Raw genomic sequence first — 20,293 nt, forward strand, 5'->3', positions numbered from 1 at the left:
AAGCTCTTTTTATTGCAACATTTGAAAAGTTGAAACAAAATATTAGAATGTGTTGTTTTAAAGATATTACATAATGCAGTCATAAGAAGAAGTAAAATACACACTATATTCTTTTCCTTCATCAAGATTTTTCTCATTAAATTTTTTTTTAGTGAGGTAGTATTTTAAAAATATATTTTTTAAAAAAATTATGTATTTTTTTCCTTCACTGAGTTTTTTTCTATGAGATTTTTTTCTAATAAAATTTTAACTAGACATATTCTTAATACAATGAACATTTAAAAGAAAGATTATTAGCCAATAAATAAGTCATTCACTTCAATTGTAAATACATTTTCTGAAATAAGATGTTGTTACTCTTTTTAAATATTTTCTTAATAATTATTTTTTTAATTTATATTTCAAAACAGCTGTTAGATAATTAATTTTTTAAAAAATTAAAAAAAAATCAGAAAAAGGATGAAAGGTAAGGTGAATGATGTGGTACCGCACATGATTTGATTATGGCAAGTAAGTGGAAGACGCGACATTCTGCGTTGGCAATTTCATTACTTTTACTTTATCATTTATCATAAACAATGAAACAAACAAGATTCCTTCTCATACGTTTCTTTCTAAAATATTAGTAAATAAATTTTATCGATTATTATCCTCTTACCAAAATATCACGTTTTGTTGTTTTTTTTTAATTAATTTTGTCAATATTTCCTTTAAATATTGAATGAGCTTTTCTTTTTTTAATTTTTTGGGCTGCCTTGAACTGATCTGATACTGAAGCAAGCAAGCAAACAAAGCAAGAAATTATTGCTTTCATATCGTGGCAATCGTTTCATATCATGGCAATCTTAACATACCCGACTACCGAAGGATGACATCAACTTTTGTCAGAGTGTATTGACTTTATATTATTACTTGCAGAAGAACGCCATCATCAAATTCAGTGAACTCATCTCACGAAGGAAAAGAAAATGTTGATGCGATTCTCCCTTCAAAGAGGTAAACAGAAAGTTAAAACAAAACCTATTTTTAAAAAATGGGTTTTCATTTCTTTCGCGGTTTCTTTGTTGCAGTGAAGAACTTAAGGGCTTTAAGGCCTCAGGTTTTGGCTTCTGCGACCTCTCGTTTCTCTACTGCGACTGAACCCACTTTCAATCACCGTAATCCTCCGGTAAGGTGTCGGTGCTTGTCGTTTTATGCAATTATATGCATATTCTCATGAACTTAAAAAAAAAAAACGAAATTAATCTTTTTGATGCAACTAAAAGAAGACTTTGGGATTGGTATTTATTGAATCTAAAAACTGACTTTTTATTCTTCTGATTTTTATTGATTGATTGTATTTGTACAGAGGGTTCCTAATCTTATTGGAGGTGCTTTTGTTGATTCAAAATCTACAGCAACTATTGATGTTTTAAACCCTGTGAGTGTCTCATCATCTTCATATGTGTGTGTGTGTGTGTATTCAAATCTGAATGTTTATGGGATTAATTGGAAATATTTGTTATTTTGAATAAAAAGGCAACACAACAAGTTGTTTCACAAGTTCCTTTAACTACAAATGAAGAGTTTAAAGCTGCACTGGCTGCAGCAAAGCAAGCTTTCCCGTCATGGCGCAATACCCCAGTTACAACTCGTCAGCGTATCATGTTCAAACTCCAAGAGCTTATTCGGAGGGACATGGTAAGCATGGGATTAATTCAGGTCTTTATGTGTATAGTAAATTTTTAAACTGAGGCTTGTAGCTAATGATTTTATTTAATCTTTGATTTCTAAAGGATAAACTTGCAAAGAATATTACAACTGAACAGGGCAAGACATTGAAGGATGCTCATGGAGATGTCTTCCGGGGCCTTGGTTGGTGTCTATATTCTTCAACATATTAAATTTGAGTTGATCGCAAAAATATCAGCCTTCTCAATTGCAACTATTAGTATATTTTTCCTTTTTCTTTTTTATTTTCTGGACTTTTTCATATAGAGGTGGTGGAACATTCTTGTGGAATGGCAACTCTGCAAATGGGAGAGTATGTCCCCAATGTATCTAGTGGAATTGATACGTACAGTGTTAGAGAGCCACTTGGCGTTTGTGCAGGGATTTGTGCCTTCAACTTTCCAGCAATGATTCCTTTATGGGTAAGTCCTCTTTTTAGCCCTTTCACAGTATACTAATTGTGTATTGGAATGCTTGCATATCACTAGCATCCTCTGCTAATTGTTGTAAGGGCTTGAGGGTTACGGTAAATTTGCTAGATTAACTTGTATCTATTTCTTAATGTTGTTTGTCCCCTTATCAAACTGCAGGCTAATGAACTTCAAATTGCTCATAATCAGCAGTGCAATCCAACTAAATTTCTAATTTCAGGAACTCATACAGTTTGGGTTTTAGATTTGTTAATATTGATTCTATAGTCAGTTAGCTATAGTTTTTGTTGTTACTACCGAGTTCTGGTAGTAAAACCCAATTTTTTTAAGCCCCCAAGAGCAAAAGTTACATATTTTTATGATTTACTGCAGATGTTCCCTATTGCAGTTACATGTGGTAATACCTTTATTTTAAAGCCATCGGAAAAGGATCCTGGTGAGTGCAACCTTCTAAATGTTATGATGTAGAATCTGGGAGCATTGTTTTCCTCATTGTGCCTTGATGTGTTAGTTTTTAGAGCATTGTTTTCCTTGTTGTAGGCTGAGTTTTCCTTGTAATTACTATTGTTTACTACCTTATTTTTTCAGTGAGCATGGAAGAGACAACTTGGTTTTCATTCCCTTGTTCTTACATGACGACTTCTTCTTTTCTCTATCTATCACTTATTTTTAAAAATTTTATTTTTATACTTTTCCAGGGGCATCCATAATACTGGCTGAATTAGCAATGGAAGCTGGTTTGCCTCATGGTGTCCTAAATATTGTTCATGGCACCAATGTATGTTCTTCAGCAACATGATTTTATGAATTCCACTGTCTTCTTTCACCTTTTTCTAATAAATACATCTATTTGCAGTGTCAGTGAATTAATACTATTAAATATATCCTGATATGTTGTTGTGGCAGGACATTGTTAATGCTATTTGCGATGATGATGATATCAAAGCTATATCATTTGTTGGTTCAAATACTGTAAGTATGCCTCTTGTATCCAAAGCACATAGATGGCTATTTATGTGTTCTCTCTTCTCGGCTTTCATAATCAATTGGGAATATAGTTTACCTGCTAATTATCTTGGTTTTTGCTGCTAATATCAGTGGTATTAACCTGATAATATAAATCTTTAAATTGGTAATCCACAATTTTGTCAAAGACCAAAGTTTCTTTGGCCAATGCAGCACATAATTTGAAAACCTTCTTCTTTTTTTTTCATTTTATCTGTTTACATTTCTTGGCTTCTCTCCTTTACCATTTTTGGATGTCTTCAATTAAGTTGTCTTGGGGTTCGGCCTCTCATCCTTTATTATTGTTTTCTTTTTTTCTAAGAAAGAACCTCAGAATATTGGGAGTTGCAGCCTGTCAATCTCTCTCTACTGATCTCCCTAGTTTTTGTTCCTTTAAGGTTTTTATTTTGTTCGGTACCATACATCTGCCCCTGCCTAATTTTTATGTTTGTGTTTTGTAGGAAAACTATTTCTGTTGTGATATGACTGTCTATGAAATATAGTTTCTGTCCTAAACTTCTTATTGTGATCCATTAAAGGTTCATCTATGTTTTGCAAAGAGGTCCAATATCTTTGGTTATATTCTAACTTGATGTTCTTATTTATATTTTTCAAAGGCTGGCACGCACATATATGGAAGAGCTTCTGCTAAAGGAAAACGTGTTCAGGTTAGTGCAGTTAATTTACATTTTTGGTAATCGATATGCAATTTATCTCTTAGTTATAAGGTCTCTTCTGTTAAGGGGTTCTATCTCACATCTTCAAGTTTAAAGTTTGCTATGTCCTTTTATTTTTGGTTGGTTCTCTCCAGCTTTTGCCAATTTCTTTTAAGTTGGATGCCTAACAACTCCTATGACTTCTGAAGTAGACTAAATTTTCTACCTGATTAACTATTCTGCTCAGTCCAACATGGGGGCCAAAAATCATGGCATTGTCATGCCTGATGCAAACAAGGATGCTACTTTAAATGCTCTAGTTGCTGCTGGTTTTGGTGCAGCTGGACAAAGGTGCATGGCACTTAGTACAATAGTGTTTGTTGGTGACTCAGAATCATGGTATTGTGTTTTTCCTCCTCTGTCTAATTGATATCTTGTGAACCTATGATTAAGAGGGATCAGTTTTGACCTTTTTCAGGGAGAATGAACTGATAGAACGTGCTAAAGCACTTAATGTGAATGCTGGAACAGAACCTGATGCAGACCTTGGTCCAGTAATTAGCAAACAGGTATACATACTTAAAATAATCTTCCACCTTTTCCATACTACTGCTAGCATGCTACCAATGCTCATGATAAAGATAGTAAAAACAATTCTGAGTTCCTTTTCTTGAATATTTGAAATGCCTGCCCATTGACCCATTCTCTGGTAGGACTGGGTAAAATCTATTATTTATCCTAGGCCTACCCTTATGAAGGTGTCAGGTCAATTGCAGGGCTGTGTAATGGGACTTGGAGCTAGGCCTCCAAGCAAAATGCTGGTAGCCTGAGCCAAATGGACCCATCCTGGGGGATGGAGGCTAACTACCTCATATTCTATAACTAATGATGCCCCTTTTAATGTTTCTGATTAATTCATCCCATCTGTTTGGATCCTCGATGTTTTTATTTTTAATTTGAATTCTTCTGAATTCACAGGCTAAGGAGCGAATATGCAGATTAATTCAATCTGGGGTTGAGAGTGGTGCCAAACTACTGCTTGATGGGCGAAATATAGTGGTATTTACTATATTTAAAGGTTCTACCATATTCATTTATTGGATTGTTTTATTGCATCATATAGTGAAGAGCATAAAATCATTGGAAATTTTGGAACCACTTAAAAATCTATTTTTCTTGGGCATATTGGCAGTTGAGATTGAAGTAAATTTTGCAGCATATAATATGATCTGGAAGGAATGAATTATTACTACAATCCAAATGATTTTGCTGGTCTACCTAAGCTCCCTCCTCCTCTGTAACCCCCCTTCTCCATCTTCTTTCCTGGTTGGTTTGATGATAGCCTTCTGAAGTGGATTAGTATGGTCCTTGATTGGGTCCTTGTTTCCCTGTTACCAACTAGATTTTCAAACTTTTCAACAGAAAACTGATATTAAATATTTATGCGTGACAAAATAGGTTCCAGGATATGAGCAAGGCAATTTTATTGGTCCTACAATTTTATCTGGTGTCACTGCTGACATGGAGTGCTATAAGGTATTAGTTTTTTGTTTATGACTCGTGATACATTATTTTAGACTGTAATCTGGAAAATACCAGGATCTAGTAGATGAAATGACTCTTGAACCTGGATAGAAAATACCTCACTACTCTATTTTGGCCTCTGCAGGAGGAAATCTTTGGCCCAGTTCTCATTTGCATGAAGGTGAGTTACTTGCCTTCATGTTTCTAAACTAATCAAATTTCTTATTGGTTGGAATTGCAAAGTTTTAACTGCTCTTCTTTCACACCAAACATTCAGGCTGACAGCTTGGAAGAGGCTATAAACATTGTTAATCGAAACAAGTACATCCTGAAATTCCAGCCTCCCTCTTTTTTGCTCCACCTAAGTTATATATTTATGTTTGTTTTACATGTGACTTGTGCGCTGTATCAGGTATGGCAATGGTGCTTCTGTATTCACTACATCTGGTGCGGCTGCGAGGAAATTCCAGACAGAGATTGAGGCTGGGCAGGTAAAACTGTGGATGATATATAGTAGGATATATTGAGAATTGCTCAGAGGTGCAATTGCAAAACCGTTATAAGTACCTTGGACATGATTAACTGCTAGGTAATTTTTTTATCAGTAACATGTTTTGCTTGTATAGGTTGGCATCAATGTTCCCATACCAGTTCCCTTGCCGTTTTTCTCATTTACTGGTTCTAAGGCATCTTTTGCAGGGGATCTCAATTTTAACGGTAATATGCATTATCACTTAACATGGTTCTTCATCTTGCCATCCACTAATATCCCCCATTTTCAAGTATGACTTTCTGAGTTGGAAGCTTTTCCTCAACTGCAGGCAAGGCTGGAGTAAATTTTTACACCCAGATCAAAACAGTGACACAACAATGGAAGGATTTACCAAGCGGCAGTGGAGTTTCCTTAGCAATGCCAACATCACAGAAGTTGTAATCCACTGTGACATTGTTGTTCATTCAGCAGTAGTATGTACTCTGCCATAAACTAATGTCAAGGCCTTTCCTACTTTGTATCTTTCAACTGGTTCCCTACCAATTGTCAAGTAAATAAGACGGGAAAAAGGCAGAAAAAACTAATAAAAATGTTTTTAATTTTAGGTGGAAAAAAAGATCATTTACATATGATTTTCTTCGTGTTGAAGTCAAAGAGTTTAGAACTTTCTACTGAGCAACAATAGTTTGCCGAGAAGTGAGGACTATTTTGGAAAACTCAACTGTGCTTGACACTCCCAAGCGGGGTTTAGTTGGTTCACCATGGATGTTCCACTGGAAGTCTCAGCGCTAGCTGGGCACCTAATCACTCCATAAGAAATGGCTTGCTTCATAGCATTGTAGCTGTGTGGCAAAACATGGTCCCACTGTATGTAACTGAAGCTTCAGATTCAAACCGCTCGTCCTTTATGCTTTACTTCCATTTCCAACTTCCCTGAAAGATGCATCTCTTTTCCGTAAGAGACATCATTTCGCAACTCTACATATTGTTGCAAACAGCAGCAGTCTTTCACATTGAACAATGGAGATTTATACCTCATGGTCTAACATCGTGGACGATTTAATGTCTTAAGACTAATTTGTTTATTATGTTATTAGCATGATTAATTAATTATTCGCAAAATGTGATGAAACAGATCAATTAGGTGGCAGAAGGATGATATGGGTGACAAGAAAACTTGAAACTATAGATTATCAAGCTAACCTTTAAACTTTCTTGACCCAGTAATTCTGGTCTTTCTCTGGCCTTTGCTCTTTGCTGCTTCAGTAAAATTTCTGAAGAACATCAAATCTTATGGAAATGTAAGAATATATATGGCAAGTGATCTTTTAGGTATGATAATTTTCCCCATTACATGCTGAAAAACTAAGAACCCCCTGGGATGAAGAAAAACTCTTTAGATAAAGAAATCATGTTCATTTTTCTTAGTTTTCTCAACCTATACATCTGCGAAGATTTCAGCATCAATTGCAGAAACTATCCAACTCAAGCAAGCTCGCTTTGTCCGAGTCTATTCAGTTCTTGAATCCGGGCCAAGTGCTTCCTTCCCCAGAGGTGACAGTTCAAGTCCTCTGAACGACCGCAGCTTATGTTACAGATGGTGCACCGAAATTGAGGATTATTAATCTTAGCATGTTTCTTCCCACTCTGTTGCTGTCCTTGTACCTTTTCTCTTGATTTTTGTTGATTTCCTGCCTTATTTTTTGGTAACGAGTTCTTTGGTTCCTCTTTGGGCAGATCAGGTTTGCTTCCATTGCTTATCCCTGTTTTAGGATTCACGGCTTTGCTGGATGTGGGTGTACCATTGCTGGTTGCACATTTCTCAGGTTCATTTTTGAGAAGATCAGAGTTCTTAGCCACTGAAGCAGCAGAGACTTGGCCGTTGGAAGGTTGCTGCATCTTTTGGCTGGCCTGAGTACTACTGCTGGAAGCACGTTTCTCAGGTTCCTTTTTGGAGTCCTTAACCGCTGAAGCAGGAGCAACTTTGCCTTTGGAAGGCTGGTTCTTTGCCTTCATTAGCCCCTCACAAGCAGCCCTGTGTCGTCTTCCTTGGAGATGCATATTCAAGTTTTTCTCACAGGAGGTTGTTACTTGACACATGGCACAGGTCCACTCCTTCTGAACTTGCTTATCTGAAGGTAACTCAGGAAGATCCCAACCTGTTGCTTCCTTTATCTCCGGACGGGCAACTGCCAACATCTTGACCTGTGTCTGAGCAGCACTGGGCTCTGTTTCAGGAATCTGAAAAACTGATGAATTAGCAATCAAAGATAACGACTATTCTTTTATCCTTTATGATCTATTAGGAGAGGCATAAAACTCAAACTCGAGTTTCCAAAAGGAAATGAGAAATCATACACATTCCTATTTTCATGTTATCAAAAATTTTGCTTTCCCTTCAGAAAAGTTGTACACCATGATTTAACTCAAACCGAAAATCAGTATAAAACTTTACCAGGTTCACTGCAGCAGTTTCCTTTACCTCTGCTACTCGTACAGGTTTTATTTCTTTCTGCAGCGTGCTAGGCTCTCTGTCCTTTGACTACATTGCGAAGCAGAAGGATTAGATCTTAGGAAGATTTATAAACTTGTAATTTTACACTATAACAACCTTTTCTTCATACGCATTCCTATTTTCATGTTATCAAAAATTTTGCTTTCCCTTCAGAAAAGTTGTACATCACGATTTAACTCAAACCGAAAATCAGTATAAAACTTTACCAGGTTCACTGCAGCAGTTTCCTTTTCCTGTGTTACTCGTACAGGTTTTATTTCTTTCTGCAGCATGCTAGGCTCTCTGTCCTTTGACTACATTGTGAAGCAGAAGGATTAGATCTTAGGAAGATTTATAAACTTGTAATTTTACACTACGACAACCTTTTCTTCGATAGTCATTAGATATTTATGTTGTTTTATCTAGAAAAATTTGTAAGGACCATCAAGCAATTCCAATAACTGCTCATTGCCTTTCGATAAGAAGCAAACCTGCCCTGAGAATGTCGGTATTTTGTCAGCTTCCTCAGAGAAACTGATATAAATTGCAATTAATTGATTGAGAAAACAAAACATCCATTTACAAAGAAGAAACCCCATCAGTGACAAGCCAAAATATCTAACATATACTATATTATATACAGCATACCTCGGTAGGAATAAGTTTCTCCAAAGCTTCAGGTCCATTTGCCTTCACATATTTATCTGCCTCAGCAAGAAAATTGTCGTTCAAAAAGAACTCCTGCTGCTTCCTGAACCAGTTAATGACAGTTTGCATGTCCACATAGAGACATGGGTGAACAAAGTTGTCATAGACATATAAAGCACCATCAAAGCGAGGTATCATCAACCAGCCGACGAGGGTTAGCTTCATGTATGGCCAGAATGGTAGCCTGGCAATTGGCATGTAGGGAATAGGGATAGAAAATAAGTCAATTAAATATATCCAAAAAGTTACTTTCAACATTTTTCCTTGATTTCTTTTTTCTTTTCTGTGTGCTAAGGAAACATTTTAGGAACACGAAACAGACTTATAAGCACTGCTGAGTAGCGAGATTACCATTGAAGCAGCCCCATGAAAGCATGCTCAAATAGGGAAATCAATGAAAAGATAACCCAATAGGTAACCAATTTCTTGGAGTCAGAGCTCGAATCAGCCTCAATTGCCTGAATGGAAGCTCTTCTGTTAAGAACAAAGAAACATCATCATCCATCTCAAAATAAAACCCCCCAGTTATGTTGTATAAATGATCATAAAGCTATAATATCACCAATATGAAGTGATGAAAGAGTAAAGTTTCCGGAATGAAAGTAGAAAAACAAAAAGCAAATTCCTAAATATTTTTATAAAATATGATAAGAGAGACTCACAGAGGATAACCCAAAGCAAAGAGAGGCCTGCCAACAACAGAAAATATATGAGAAAAAAGACACCATGTTCACCACATAAATGAAAAATGTTCATCAAAACAATCATCATAATAATAATAATAATGTACTTAAAAATAAAACATCTAGAACTGATCGACTTCCTAAGAGCAATAAAATGCAAAATAAAAAGAAAAGACAAAATCTTTTAGCATGTTAAAAAAGGAAAAAAAATTTAAAATACCATGCAAGAGCATCCAAGCGTATCAATGCAAACTTGACAAAAGCCAAGCAACCCATCTCGAAATTCAACCTCTTTCAGTTATCTTCTGAAACTGGCACAAAATTGTGGAGGTGAACCTGAGGAAACCTCCTGCTCTAAGCAAAGGCTGGGATAGAGGATGATAACGAAAGCCGAATGAAGTTCCACCAAAAAGTCAATCTACTAGCCACTTTAACGACTTTATGACGCTGGAATTTATAAAAACTTTCATAATCGCTTAATGTGGCGAGTACTCGTCACGCGTAGTACCCACTGTTCTATGTGTGTTTGACGTCAGCGAGTACAGAACCCAGATACGCGCTTAGGTACGCTATAGATTTCCTCGTACGGATAAAAAACATGTTGGTCGGCAAGTTGAAAGGTTTCCTAGAAACGGGGCAGATTTGCCCTAGGGTATCTTCTGGCTTTCCATTTCAATTCTTAATAGTGGAAACGTATTTCTTGTAAAATAATCCGGTAATTATATATGTTAAATATATATTCATACTATTGGTTTTTTTTTGAAGAAGGGGATTCCAATTTGCTTTTTAAAGAGAGAAATTATGTAACTATTAATAAGTTAAATATTCTATTGTCACTCTAGTAATTTTAATCTAATATAAAATAAATTTGATCAAAATACCCATCAAGTTTTTTATCGATTATTTTATTTAATTTAATCTCAATACTCAAAATTCAAATAATTTAGTCTCTTAATTTTAAAAATTATTTTAATTTAATCATTCTCACTAACGACATCTAATTTTATCGTCAAAAAAATGTCATCAACGTTAACATCAATACTGACATAGCATATTTTGATGATGTGGCACCTACACGATGACATGACATGTCACATAGCGTCAATTTGATGACGTGACAGTGTCACATGATCTTAATATGTTAGTGCCACGTGGAAATAAAAAATTTCAAAAATATTTTTTGTACCACATTACAAGAATTAAATTAAACAAAAATATATAATACATGGATTAAATTGAACAAAATTGAGATGTTGATGGACTAAATTGAAAAAATATTTAAAAAATATAAATTTTTAAGTAGATGATAAATATACTTATTAATATGCCAAATTTATAAGTGCAAAAGATTTATGGTATTAAAAACTATATATAAATATTTGATTATTTGATTCTAAAATATGTACATTAATTTATTTTCTCTGCAAAAGTTAAGTTTGAATTCTCTTGTTATTAAAAAAATTTTGAAAAAATTCATACATAAAATTAAATTTAAATAAATAACTTGTATTATGTTAGAATAAAATAATATAAAAATAGTAAATAAATTTTTCTTTTTATTTATAATAGTATAAAAATTTAAAATTTATTTGATTTAGTTTTTAACTTAAGCTGAACTCAAATAAGCAAAATAAGTTGATTTAGTTACAACTTTCACAATTTACAATCATCCATTCATTTTAAATTATTTAGCCCTTATCCAATTTATCTTTTATTTAAATTTACTTAAATTTTTTTATAAAATAATTTTATTTAAATTCAAATACCACAATCAAATTCTGTCAAATTTAAATTTACATTATTAATTTGGATATACAAAAAATTTGTGAATACAAAATAAAATTGTATAAGTATTTATAATTATATTTAACTCTATCAACCATAAATGCTGTCTTTAATCCAAAAAATTTCAACTTAAAGAATATAACGTGAAATATTAAACAAAATAAAAATATAAAAAATAAATAAATAATTGAAGGGGTAGAGTAACTCAGGTTCTATGGTTATAATAAGAGGTTTGTCATACTCAAATTAAACAAGTCAAAATGAAAAATTATTTTTATAATCATCACTAACTTCGTATCTCCTTTCTTCTTTTAATATAATATAAATTATTTATCTAAATTTGATTATAGGTATAAAAAATTTTTAATTTTTTTTATAGAAAGAGAATTCAAACTTAATTTTTACGAAGAAAATAAATTAATGTACATATTTTATAATCAAATAATTACGTATGAAAATATTTATCTATATTTTTTAACACCATAAATCTTTTACACTTAAATATTTAACTTATTAATAAATATATCCACTATCTACTTAAAAATTTATATTTTTAAATTTTTTTTCAATTTAATCCTTCAACATCTCAATTTTATTCAATTTAATCCTTATATTATATATTTTTGTTCAATTTAATCCCATAATGTGACATAAATTTTTTTAGAAATTTTTTTATCTGTCACATGGCACTAACATGTTACCATGTCAATGCCATGTCAGCATTGTCACGTCATCATATTAGTACCACATGATACTACCATATCATCAAGTTGGTGTCACGTAGTATGCCACGTCATCGTGTGACTGTTGACATCATCTTTTTAATGGCCAAATTAAATGTCATTAGTGAAAAAGATTAAATTGAAGTAATTTTTAAAATTAAAAAATTAAATTATTTTTATTTTAAGTATTGGGATTAAATTAAATAAAATGCATGAGTATAGAGACTTGACGAGTATTTTGATAAAATAAATTTAGCATAGTAATATAGTAGCGTGAGATTACAGCATTAAGAATTTAAAATTGTTTCAACTAAAGTTTTGAAGTCTTGCGAAGCACTTCCACTGGGTCCTGCGGCTTTCAGGACAAGCTCTCTAAGTCTTCTAATCCTTTCTCTCATTTTCCTCCCTTGTTCATGTCCCAAAATGATCTCTAAGCTCTTGAGTACTCCACTCTTTGTGAAGACAAGCCCCTCAACTCTGACACCAATTCCCCATACTTCCTCGACCATACGTCCGTTCATCCAATGATCCCCAAACATTGGTCTGCAGATCATTGGCACTTGATTTGCAACGCTTTCAAACACAGAATTTGCTCCACAATGTGTCACAAACACGCCTGTTGAAGCATGTCCTAAGACCTGAGTTTGGGGTGCCCACGAAACGATTTTCCCATACATGCTTGTCCTTTGAAGAAATCCAGTCGGTAAACGGTGCTTACAATTGTCGTTAAGAGACCAAAGAAATGGAATGTGACTTTCTTCAAGTGCCTCTGCCAATGCTACTAACTCATCACCTGGTGGGGTAGCCACAGTTCCAAAGCCAATATACACGACAGACTTGGATTTTTGCTTGTCTAACCATGATAAACACTCTGTCGAATCTGAATCTGATGGAGGTAATGGTGGCGGCGGTAGTTCTTGCGTTAGGAAACCAACGTTGAGCAAATTTGGGAACATGGACTTGAGATCATCTAGGAGTGGGGCAATATAAAGTTCTTGGCAAAAATTCATGACAATAGCAGTAGCTTGAGGCAAAACATATCCAATTCTACTCAGCATGTAAGAAAATAACGTTTCTTTCGAATCTCTAGGCAATATTTCATCAGATAAATCTGTAACGTACATTGCAGATAACCCTGGAATAACATCCAGATTTTGGTGTTGGAAATTTGCGCCATTCACTTCACCGCCATCTTGATTGTAAAGCCTGCGAATGAGATCAGTGTATACATGGGCTGACAGATTGTATGGGACCGCAACACAAAGAGGGATCCAAGAAGCTTGCATACCCTTAGCCATATCCGCAGCAAACGTCAAGAAGACATCCGTGACTAAGCAACTAACTTTCCTACCAGTTTCCAACACTGCAACATCTAAGCCCTTTATAAAGTTTCCAGGAGTTGCCTTAAGGAAGAGCTCCAATCTCTTCGCTGGGTTTCCACGTAAAACATGATTAATAGGTACACCGTCCTCCACATTATAGGTTCTCATATTTTCAGGGACATCAAGCTTAAAAGCTGAAAACATAGAGTCATTAGATTTTGCTGTACTTAGAAAAGAAAACTGCACATTTGGCGCTGCACGAGCCAACCTGCGCGTTAGGCTTAGGATGGTTAGATCGTGACTGCCAAATGGGAATGCCAAGACGGCAACATGTTGCTCTTTTAAGCTTTGGGTTGGTGGCATCTAGGAATTGGATGACCACTTTTATTGCTGGAGGAGATCAGCTAGGCAGGAGGTAAACGTTATGTATAACTAAGAATTGCTTGGTGATTGAATTGCAAAAATCTCAGAAAAATGATGAGGAAATGGCTTGTTTCTTTCATTTATACTCGTCCCTTTTCACTCTTTGGGGTCAATTTATTGAAACGGAGGATTTCAATGTCAATTACAGTTCATTCAAGGTCTGTGAGAGCGTTTACGAATAAATTAAATGAAGAATTAACGGTGGTTTTAATGAGTGCCAATTTCTTTTCTTGTGATTCAGGAAGAGTGGGCCACATGGGCCCCATGTTTTGGCCCAATATCATAACCCAAGATCAAGCTTAAAATAAAATTCGCTTGGGCGGCGGCGACGTCGTTTCAAAACCACGGATCACGAGATCGGGCGAATTCTCATCTCTGTTGTAACTTGTAACTTCCCTTCCAGCTTCGAGCCAGTTCTGTCTGCAAACTGAAAAGAAATCAATCCTCGAGAAAGAAAAATGCAGAAAATGGGGAAGCAGAAGAATAAAACGGCATCGTTTTCATTTTGGAATTGGGTGATAGCATCTATCATCTTCAGACTGATTCTAATTTACTTCCCCAAAAACCTGAACCTAGCTTCTCGCCCCGAAGTCTCCACTCCTCTAACCAGCTTCCGTCGCCGTACTCTCCCTTTCCCTCTCCATCTAATCTATTTGCCTCTTCCTTCATTTTTTTTTAACTTAAATTTTTTTTGGTAATTTTTTGGGTGCAGTCGCTGAAGGTTACTGGCTAAAGCAGTTATCCATGTCCCCTTACGCAGGTTTTTCCTTCTGTTTTTTTTTTTCCCTTTGCCCGACATTTTTGAATTTTTTTTCATATTAATTCGGCAAAAAAAAGAAATGTATTTGATTTTTCTGGTTTTTGGTTATTCAGGATCTATGTACCACGGTTCCCCTTTGTTATTGTCACTTCTCGGACCGCTTACCGTTAAGAGGTGCCACGTCAGCTTATTATTAACTTTTAAACATAATGATTAGGCTGTAATTTGTAATGATTTTTTCCTGATTAATTTACAGACTTTAATGACTTAGTAATTTGTATTTTTTATTTTTGGGCTGGTACAGAATTGAAGGACAGCCTAATCATCTCTTGTACAGGTAGGATCTTTTTCTTATATATATGAATACGTTTTAGCGATAATTTTAATGTGTTTGAAGATCTATTTAAGGCACAATATGTTGATCTTTTTTTTTTTGTGGATTTTTCTGTTTCTTCGAGTATGGCTAATTTTTTTTATATAAAAATGAGTATTTGTTTGCTCATGTAGTTAATATTAACACATTTTTGGATACAGTTTGGTTTCTGTGATTGCAGATGTTGTTAGTGCAATTCTTATTCGTGCTACTGGAAAGAATCTTCGGCTTGCTTATCTTCGTAGTTTGGAATCATTAGACATTGTTAAACAAACCAAAGCTTCAGGTGAATTCTTTAGTAAGCATTTCTATTTTATAATTTTTTGTTTAGGGAAAAAAACGCACACTCAAGTATGCATTCTTCTTGTAAGTGTAGTCAAATGCATGTCGTATTCCTTTCTTTCCCTGTCGATGAACTTAATTATTGATTGTAACCAGAGATCCTTTCTCCCGGAGATGCTGCTGCTCTTATCTACTTATGGAATCCTTTCACGATAGTTGCATGTGTGGGCTTGTCAACATCGCCAATTGAAAATATGGCTGTCATATTGTGCCTTTATGGAGCATGTTCACGTAAGAGATTGTTAAAAGCTGCAAGCTGCAATATCCCTTTCTGATATTAGATTCTTGCTTGTGTGTGTGTCTATTCTTTGAACACTATTATACTTCTTCTGATTCTTGGTGAAAATTTTCAATTTGTTATGGAGAAATGCATTCCTCTCTCAGAATCTCATGAATGCTTATAAACCAATGAATTCTGTATCACGCTTCTAATGCCTGAAACCTTTTAACTCTGTTCCTGATAATTATTTGTCAATGTTTTTGTCTCATATTCTGCAACAACATTTATGCACATTTCATTAAATTATGCTACTTATTGACGATGGGGCTTCAATTTAGAGTTAAAAAGGGCGTGGATATCAAGTATCTACATAGATGTGGAGTGTCAGATACAAGTATCCTTGAAATTTTAGCGTAAGGGATAGATACTCACACATCATGCAACTTCCAATTTTTTATGATAACCTGACTTTAACGAACAAGAGTTTCAAATACTCAGAGTTTTTTAGTGTAACTATTGAAGTAAATTAAGGTACCTAAGGCTTCCACCCAGGTCCCTAAAAATGCTCAAATTTGGCAGGGTTGACAGATATCTCATTTGTAATATGTTACTTGAGAGGCAGAGAACAGGATTTTTATTCTCTTATATCCGAAACCTGAGCAATATTTTGTTTTTAGAACTAAGGGGTGTTTTGGATATATTCCTAGCCTGTAGCTATTTGTTGAAAAAGTTTTTACACGTGCTGATACTAAATTTTACTTTTTTTATAGTTTCTACACAATTTGAAGAGTGTATAAATGGAAATTATACAGATTTGTTGTTATATACTATAACGTTTGGGTCATAATTTGATGAATTTTTTCTTAGAGTTGTTATCTGGGATTAGCAACAATCAACATGTATATTGATTAGTGTATATTTGGCACCATTCTTGCATATATAAGCATTTGCTATTGAATGATGATCTTTCTGTGGATTGTAGGACTAGTTCCCTTGGCCGCTTTTGGATGGGTCATCGCAACTCATTTGTCTCTTTACCCTGCTATTCTGATTATTCCGGTACACCTTTCTCTTGTGTTATCTTTTTGTTTCCATAGAGCAAGTGCTTATAATGCTCGCGAGATAATTTTCAAATTTCTTTGTTCAGTTTTCTCAACATAAGTCAATCTCCAAGAAGTATAATCATTGTTCAGTTTTCTCACAGGTGATCTTTTTATTAGGATGCGGTCCAGATGCCCCTCCTAGGAAATTGTTTTTGCAAAAGAATGATAAAGAGGAAGTGTTGAACAAGTCAAAGCTCCCTCTTGGCTTCTCATGGAGGCCAATCACTCATTTTGCATTTTGGGCTCTTCTGTGGTCAGCCTATGTGTTGGTTCTGTGTGGCATTTCTTTGAAACAGTTTGGTGGCCTATGGGAAATGTTTAAAAGGTAGCAATTGAATGCCATATCATTCTGCAGTTTTTTGCTTCTTTCCATTTTATCTGCATTGTGCTAGTGTAATACTTTGGGGAGGAACCCACAGATGTTTTTGCTTGAGTTGTATTTTTTTTTCTTTTTTTCAATATGTAAAATCTCTCAGGAATAGTTGACTCTTCATTTGCTAGGCCTAGTTCTGGTGGTTTACTTTGTATGAAATAGGGGGTGCAGCATACTATGAATTCTGGTAATAAGCTTTTAATACCAAATTAAGAAGTCTTGTTGAGGTTGATGATTTTATCTTTAATGATTTTCCTGAATTTAAGAGCAGGTATTGTTGTTGTTTAATTAAGTCATCGAGCATTATATTGCTTTTGAGAAAGTCCATACTTTACTTTGTCTTGTAAGATTGTTATATCAAAGATTTTGACTGTTCATTCTGTGTGGCTGGTTTTGTAGTACATATGGGTTCATCCTCACTGTGGAAGATTTGTCTCCTAATATAGGCGTTTTATGGTGAGTTTAAAATTATCTTTATTTCATGTGTGAAGCAGCTTAAGTTGATTATCACTCAAAAGTCTCATGTTACTAAAATGTTGACGCAGGTACTTCTTTGCTGAAGTTTTTGACTTCTTCAGGAACTTCTTTTTAATAGTTTTCCATGTGAATATTCTATTTATGATAATGCCATTAGCCATACGGCTTAACCACCGGCCCTGCTTCCTGGCTTTTGTATACATTGCCATATTTTCCATGCTGAAGTCTTACCCATCAGTAAGTTCTCACTATTTCATTTTTGCTGTTCTATTGTTACCTTTTTCTTTTTAGGAAGATTTCTGAAAAGTTGTGCAACACCCTTAGCTTGTGATTTTAGGTAAGTCTTATCTATGTATGTGATATGAGCTAGATAATCACATACATGCAGAGTACCATAATCTACTTGGCACAATTAATTAGGTCCTCAAAATAGGGTAGATGATGACAATCTCACAAAAATTTTTTTTTTTGCTAGATAATTGTAATGCACCTGGTTTAATGATGATGTTTACTGTATTAGATAACAGCCCTGGATAAAATCCCCACATGAAGTGGTGTATGTAACTTGTGCCAAGCTGATTGTGAATATTGGATATGAGAACATTGACTGCCTGTGCCTCTCTCCTTGAGCACTAAGATTCTCTGAATATCCCATAGTGTCTTTTAATGATGCTTAATGAATTATTTATCCAGTTGCCCAACTGGGTTCTATATAGGAGTCCATTGTGTTTTCCTGCCTATGCTTTCTTTTCTCATTGTGTGCTTACATTAGTGATATCATGAGTTTATTGTCATTATCTTCTGGTTTGAATACATTATTATGCACTAGCTTCAATGAACATATGTTGATGTAAGTTCTAAATTTTGCACGTCTTGGTGCGCATTGCTTCTCATAGGCATGTAACTAACTGTGGCTAGATCATGGCTCTTACGCTATCATTATTTTTGTTTCTGGACCCTTTTTTTCTATACTTGAGAAATTGTTAATCTGTCTTGCTGTTGCAGAGGTTTTTCTGGACTTATTTTAAATTAATCTGATTGGTTATTCCCCTCACCATTTGTTGCTTAATTTTGTTTAGGTTGGAGATTCAGCACTGTACTTGGGTTTATTGGGTTGGTTTGTCAACGAATTAGCAGGCAAGTTAATAGGTTTTCTTTTGATACTGAATGGAATTTATCATGGTTTCATATTTTAAGCCGCATCTCTTCCATGCAGATATACAATTCTCTTTCTTCCTCTTCTGTGGATATGTTGGAGTTTCTCTTCTTAGCCCTGTCATGCACACCCTATGGATATGGAGGGTATGCCTCTTGCTTTTTCATGGCCAAATGAGTAGAAGTACATAGTTCTTTAGTTCTGTGATTGACTGGCTGAAATTTACAGGGCACTGGCAATGCAAACTTCTACTTTGCAACTGCTATGGTTTATGCTTGCTTGCAGGTGAGTTATATCTTTTTTCTGATTCTTGGTTTTTTCATTTATAATTTGATATCAGGTTTGTCCGAAATGAAATTCAAGGAGGCAAATTAGCTTCTTGCCATTTGTGGTTGATATTGCGAATGTAATTCAAAGTAGCATAGAGTAGTAACAACAGAAAATAATACTATGAAAAGAGACTCGTCTTTTCTCTGGTTCCTGCCCAAATTTTCGTAGTTCGGTCTTTTTTTTTAAAAGGAATGTATGGTCATTTTTATTTTTCAACTAAATGTCTTTCATGGACTGCTTCAACTTATTCCATGTTTGAATTCCTCCTCACCTTGACATGAGTTTAGGGTTTAGATTTTATTCTATTTCAATTGTATATGATTAACTGATCATGGATTAATCTGTAGCCAAAGCAGTCGATGTTGGGAAAACAGCATAAATTGATATATTTCCTCGTTAATTAAAATCTGCTCAATCTAAATGGAAATTTGTGCTTGAAGTTATGGATTTGAGGAGCTTTCAATCTATTTAACAGAATATTCTTGTTTCAACTTATCATTTTGAATATATGAAGACTTGCTTAGTCAAAAGAAAATTGAACCTAATCTGATGATTGAATTTTTTCCCCCCACACTGGCCTTCTTTTGCAGATTATCTTGGTTGTCGAGGGTGTAAGTGCCATGCTAAACCATGACAGAAAGTTGAGAAACCTAACCACCAGCAAGCCCCAAGATGCCAAATCTTAGAGTTGTTTTAACCGTGCCACACATATTTCTGGTTCCTTAGCTTCTCTTGACATTATGGAGATCCTCAGCCGCGGACTGGTGCCATATCTTTGCCTGTCAGCATTTTTGTATCAAAATCATGCTTACCTCCAGTTGCAATGTCTTTTTTCCCAGCAATTGAGAGGTTACCACATGCATTGAGCTACATGATCTGTTGTTCCCAATTGCTTTTAATGCAACACCGAGGAGAATTGCTGCGATTACTTCACGGTTTATCAGGCTGTATACGAAATTGAAATTTGTTATATATATATATATATATATATATATTTAATTTTAACATGGAACCGTGTTCATCTTATCTTTTTATTCTTTATTAAAGTTTTTGTAGCTGCATTTTGATTTCTAATGTTGAAGAACCCAAAACTTTATGATAGTCATCATAAATTTGTTATAAATGCATGTTTGTTTGGTTGCATCAGTTAGACCAATGGTAGTTCCCTGCTGTCAGTATCATTTTTTATACCTAAGCATTGAA

At 34.7% G+C, this 20,293-nt stretch overlaps 4 protein-coding genes across 7 annotated transcripts; 2 read left to right on the top strand and 2 right to left on the bottom strand.

The window, feature by feature from the left end:
* Positions 622-6,578, top strand: LOC18608184 (methylmalonate-semialdehyde dehydrogenase [acylating], mitochondrial). The gene is made up of 19 exons (XM_018115573.1): positions 622-996; positions 1,071-1,168; positions 1,349-1,420; positions 1,519-1,680; positions 1,776-1,854; positions 1,978-2,132; positions 2,514-2,577; positions 2,840-2,919; positions 3,048-3,113; positions 3,764-3,814; positions 4,050-4,201; positions 4,281-4,371; positions 4,781-4,861; positions 5,261-5,338; positions 5,472-5,507; positions 5,604-5,647; positions 5,739-5,817; positions 5,953-6,043; positions 6,148-6,578. Exons 1-19 carry the CDS (start codon positions 969-971, stop codon positions 6,258-6,260), a joined length of 1,620 nt encoding a protein of 539 aa, XP_017971062.1. The 5' UTR covers positions 622-968; the 3' UTR covers positions 6,261-6,578.
* LOC18608185 lies at positions 7,010-10,131 on the bottom strand. Of its 3 annotated transcripts, none has more exons than XM_018115575.1 (7): positions 9,925-10,131; positions 9,684-9,710; positions 9,373-9,495; positions 8,962-9,205; positions 8,541-8,627; positions 8,302-8,361; positions 7,010-8,060 (listed from the first exon to the last, which is right to left on the bottom strand). In XM_018115575.1, the coding sequence occupies exons 1-7, from the start codon at positions 9,978-9,980 to the stop codon at positions 7,305-7,307; spliced, it is 1,353 nt and encodes a 450-aa protein (XP_017971064.1). In that variant the 5' UTR covers positions 9,981-10,131; the 3' UTR covers positions 7,010-7,304. The 3 variants fall into 3 exon arrangements, with proteins under 3 accessions (XP_017971064.1, XP_017971063.1, XP_017971065.1); XM_018115574.1 differs by having other exon boundaries at positions 8,275-8,361; XM_018115576.1 differs by lacking the exon at positions 8,302-8,361.
* On the bottom strand, positions 12,459-13,896 carry LOC18608186 (anthocyanidin 3-O-glucosyltransferase 7). Its single transcript, XM_007042743.2, has one exon. It carries the CDS (start codon positions 13,894-13,896, stop codon positions 12,499-12,501), a length of 1,398 nt encoding a protein of 465 aa, XP_007042805.2. The 3' UTR covers positions 12,459-12,498.
* On the top strand, positions 14,282-20,195 carry LOC18608187 (phosphatidylinositol glycan anchor biosynthesis class U protein). Of its 2 annotated transcripts, none has more exons than XM_007042744.2 (14): positions 14,282-14,577; positions 14,669-14,716; positions 14,830-14,890; positions 15,021-15,053; positions 15,251-15,387; positions 15,528-15,662; positions 16,634-16,710; positions 16,856-17,079; positions 17,527-17,583; positions 17,673-17,841; positions 18,684-18,741; positions 18,821-18,906; positions 18,989-19,045; positions 19,681-20,195. In XM_007042744.2, exons 1-14 carry the CDS (start codon positions 14,415-14,417, stop codon positions 19,774-19,776), a joined length of 1,401 nt encoding a protein of 466 aa, XP_007042806.2. In that variant the 5' UTR covers positions 14,282-14,414; the 3' UTR covers positions 19,777-20,195. The 2 variants fall into 2 exon arrangements, with proteins under 2 accessions (XP_007042806.2, XP_007042808.2); XM_007042746.2 differs by having other exon boundaries at positions 15,251-15,375.

This window comes from Theobroma cacao, chromosome 2 (genome assembly GCF_000208745.1).
Source record: "Theobroma cacao cultivar B97-61/B2 chromosome 2, Criollo_cocoa_genome_V2, whole genome shotgun sequence".
In the NCBI taxonomy this organism is placed as follows: domain Eukaryota; kingdom Viridiplantae; phylum Streptophyta; class Magnoliopsida; order Malvales; family Malvaceae; genus Theobroma; species Theobroma cacao.

What these genes read in the sequence shown, in the direction of transcription:
- LOC18608184 (XM_018115573.1), top strand. Translation starts at nt 969, where the DNA reads ATGTTGATGCGATTCTCCCTTCAAAGAG. An exon ending in TTGATGGGCGAAATATAGTG is followed by an intron (nt 4,862 to 5,260) that starts GTATTTACTATA and finishes GTGACAAAATAG; the next exon opens with GTTCCAGGATATGAGCAAGG. An exon ending in AGGGGATCTCAATTTTAACG is followed by an intron (nt 6,044 to 6,147) that starts GTAATATGCATT and finishes CCTCAACTGCAG; the next exon opens with GCAAGGCTGGAGTAAATTTT.
- LOC18608185 (XM_018115574.1), bottom strand. Translation starts at nt 9,980, where the DNA reads ATGGGTTGCTTGGCTTTTGTCAAGTTTGCATTGATACGCTTGGATGCT. An exon ending in TTCATGGGGCTGCTTCAATG is followed by an intron (nt 9,206 to 9,372) that starts GTAATCTCGCTA and finishes GCCAATTGCCAG; the next exon opens with GCTACCATTCTGGCCATACA. An exon ending in AGAAACTTATTCCTACCGAG is followed by an intron (nt 8,628 to 8,961) that starts GTATGCTGTATA and finishes TTCACAATGTAG; the next exon opens with TCAAAGGACAGAGAGCCTAG.
- LOC18608186 (XM_007042743.2), bottom strand. Translation starts at nt 13,896, where the DNA reads ATGCCACCAACCCAAAGCTTAAAAGAGCAACATGTTGCCGTCTTGGCA.
- LOC18608187 (XM_007042744.2), top strand. Translation starts at nt 14,415, where the DNA reads ATGCAGAAAATGGGGAAGCAGAAGAATAAAACGGCATCGTTTTCATTT. An exon ending in GGACCGCTTACCGTTAAGAG is followed by an intron (nt 14,891 to 15,020) that starts GTGCCACGTCAG and finishes GGGCTGGTACAG; the next exon opens with AATTGAAGGACAGCCTAATC. An exon ending in TGGTTTATGCTTGCTTGCAG is followed by an intron (nt 19,046 to 19,680) that starts GTGAGTTATATC and finishes CTTCTTTTGCAG; the next exon opens with ATTATCTTGGTTGTCGAGGG.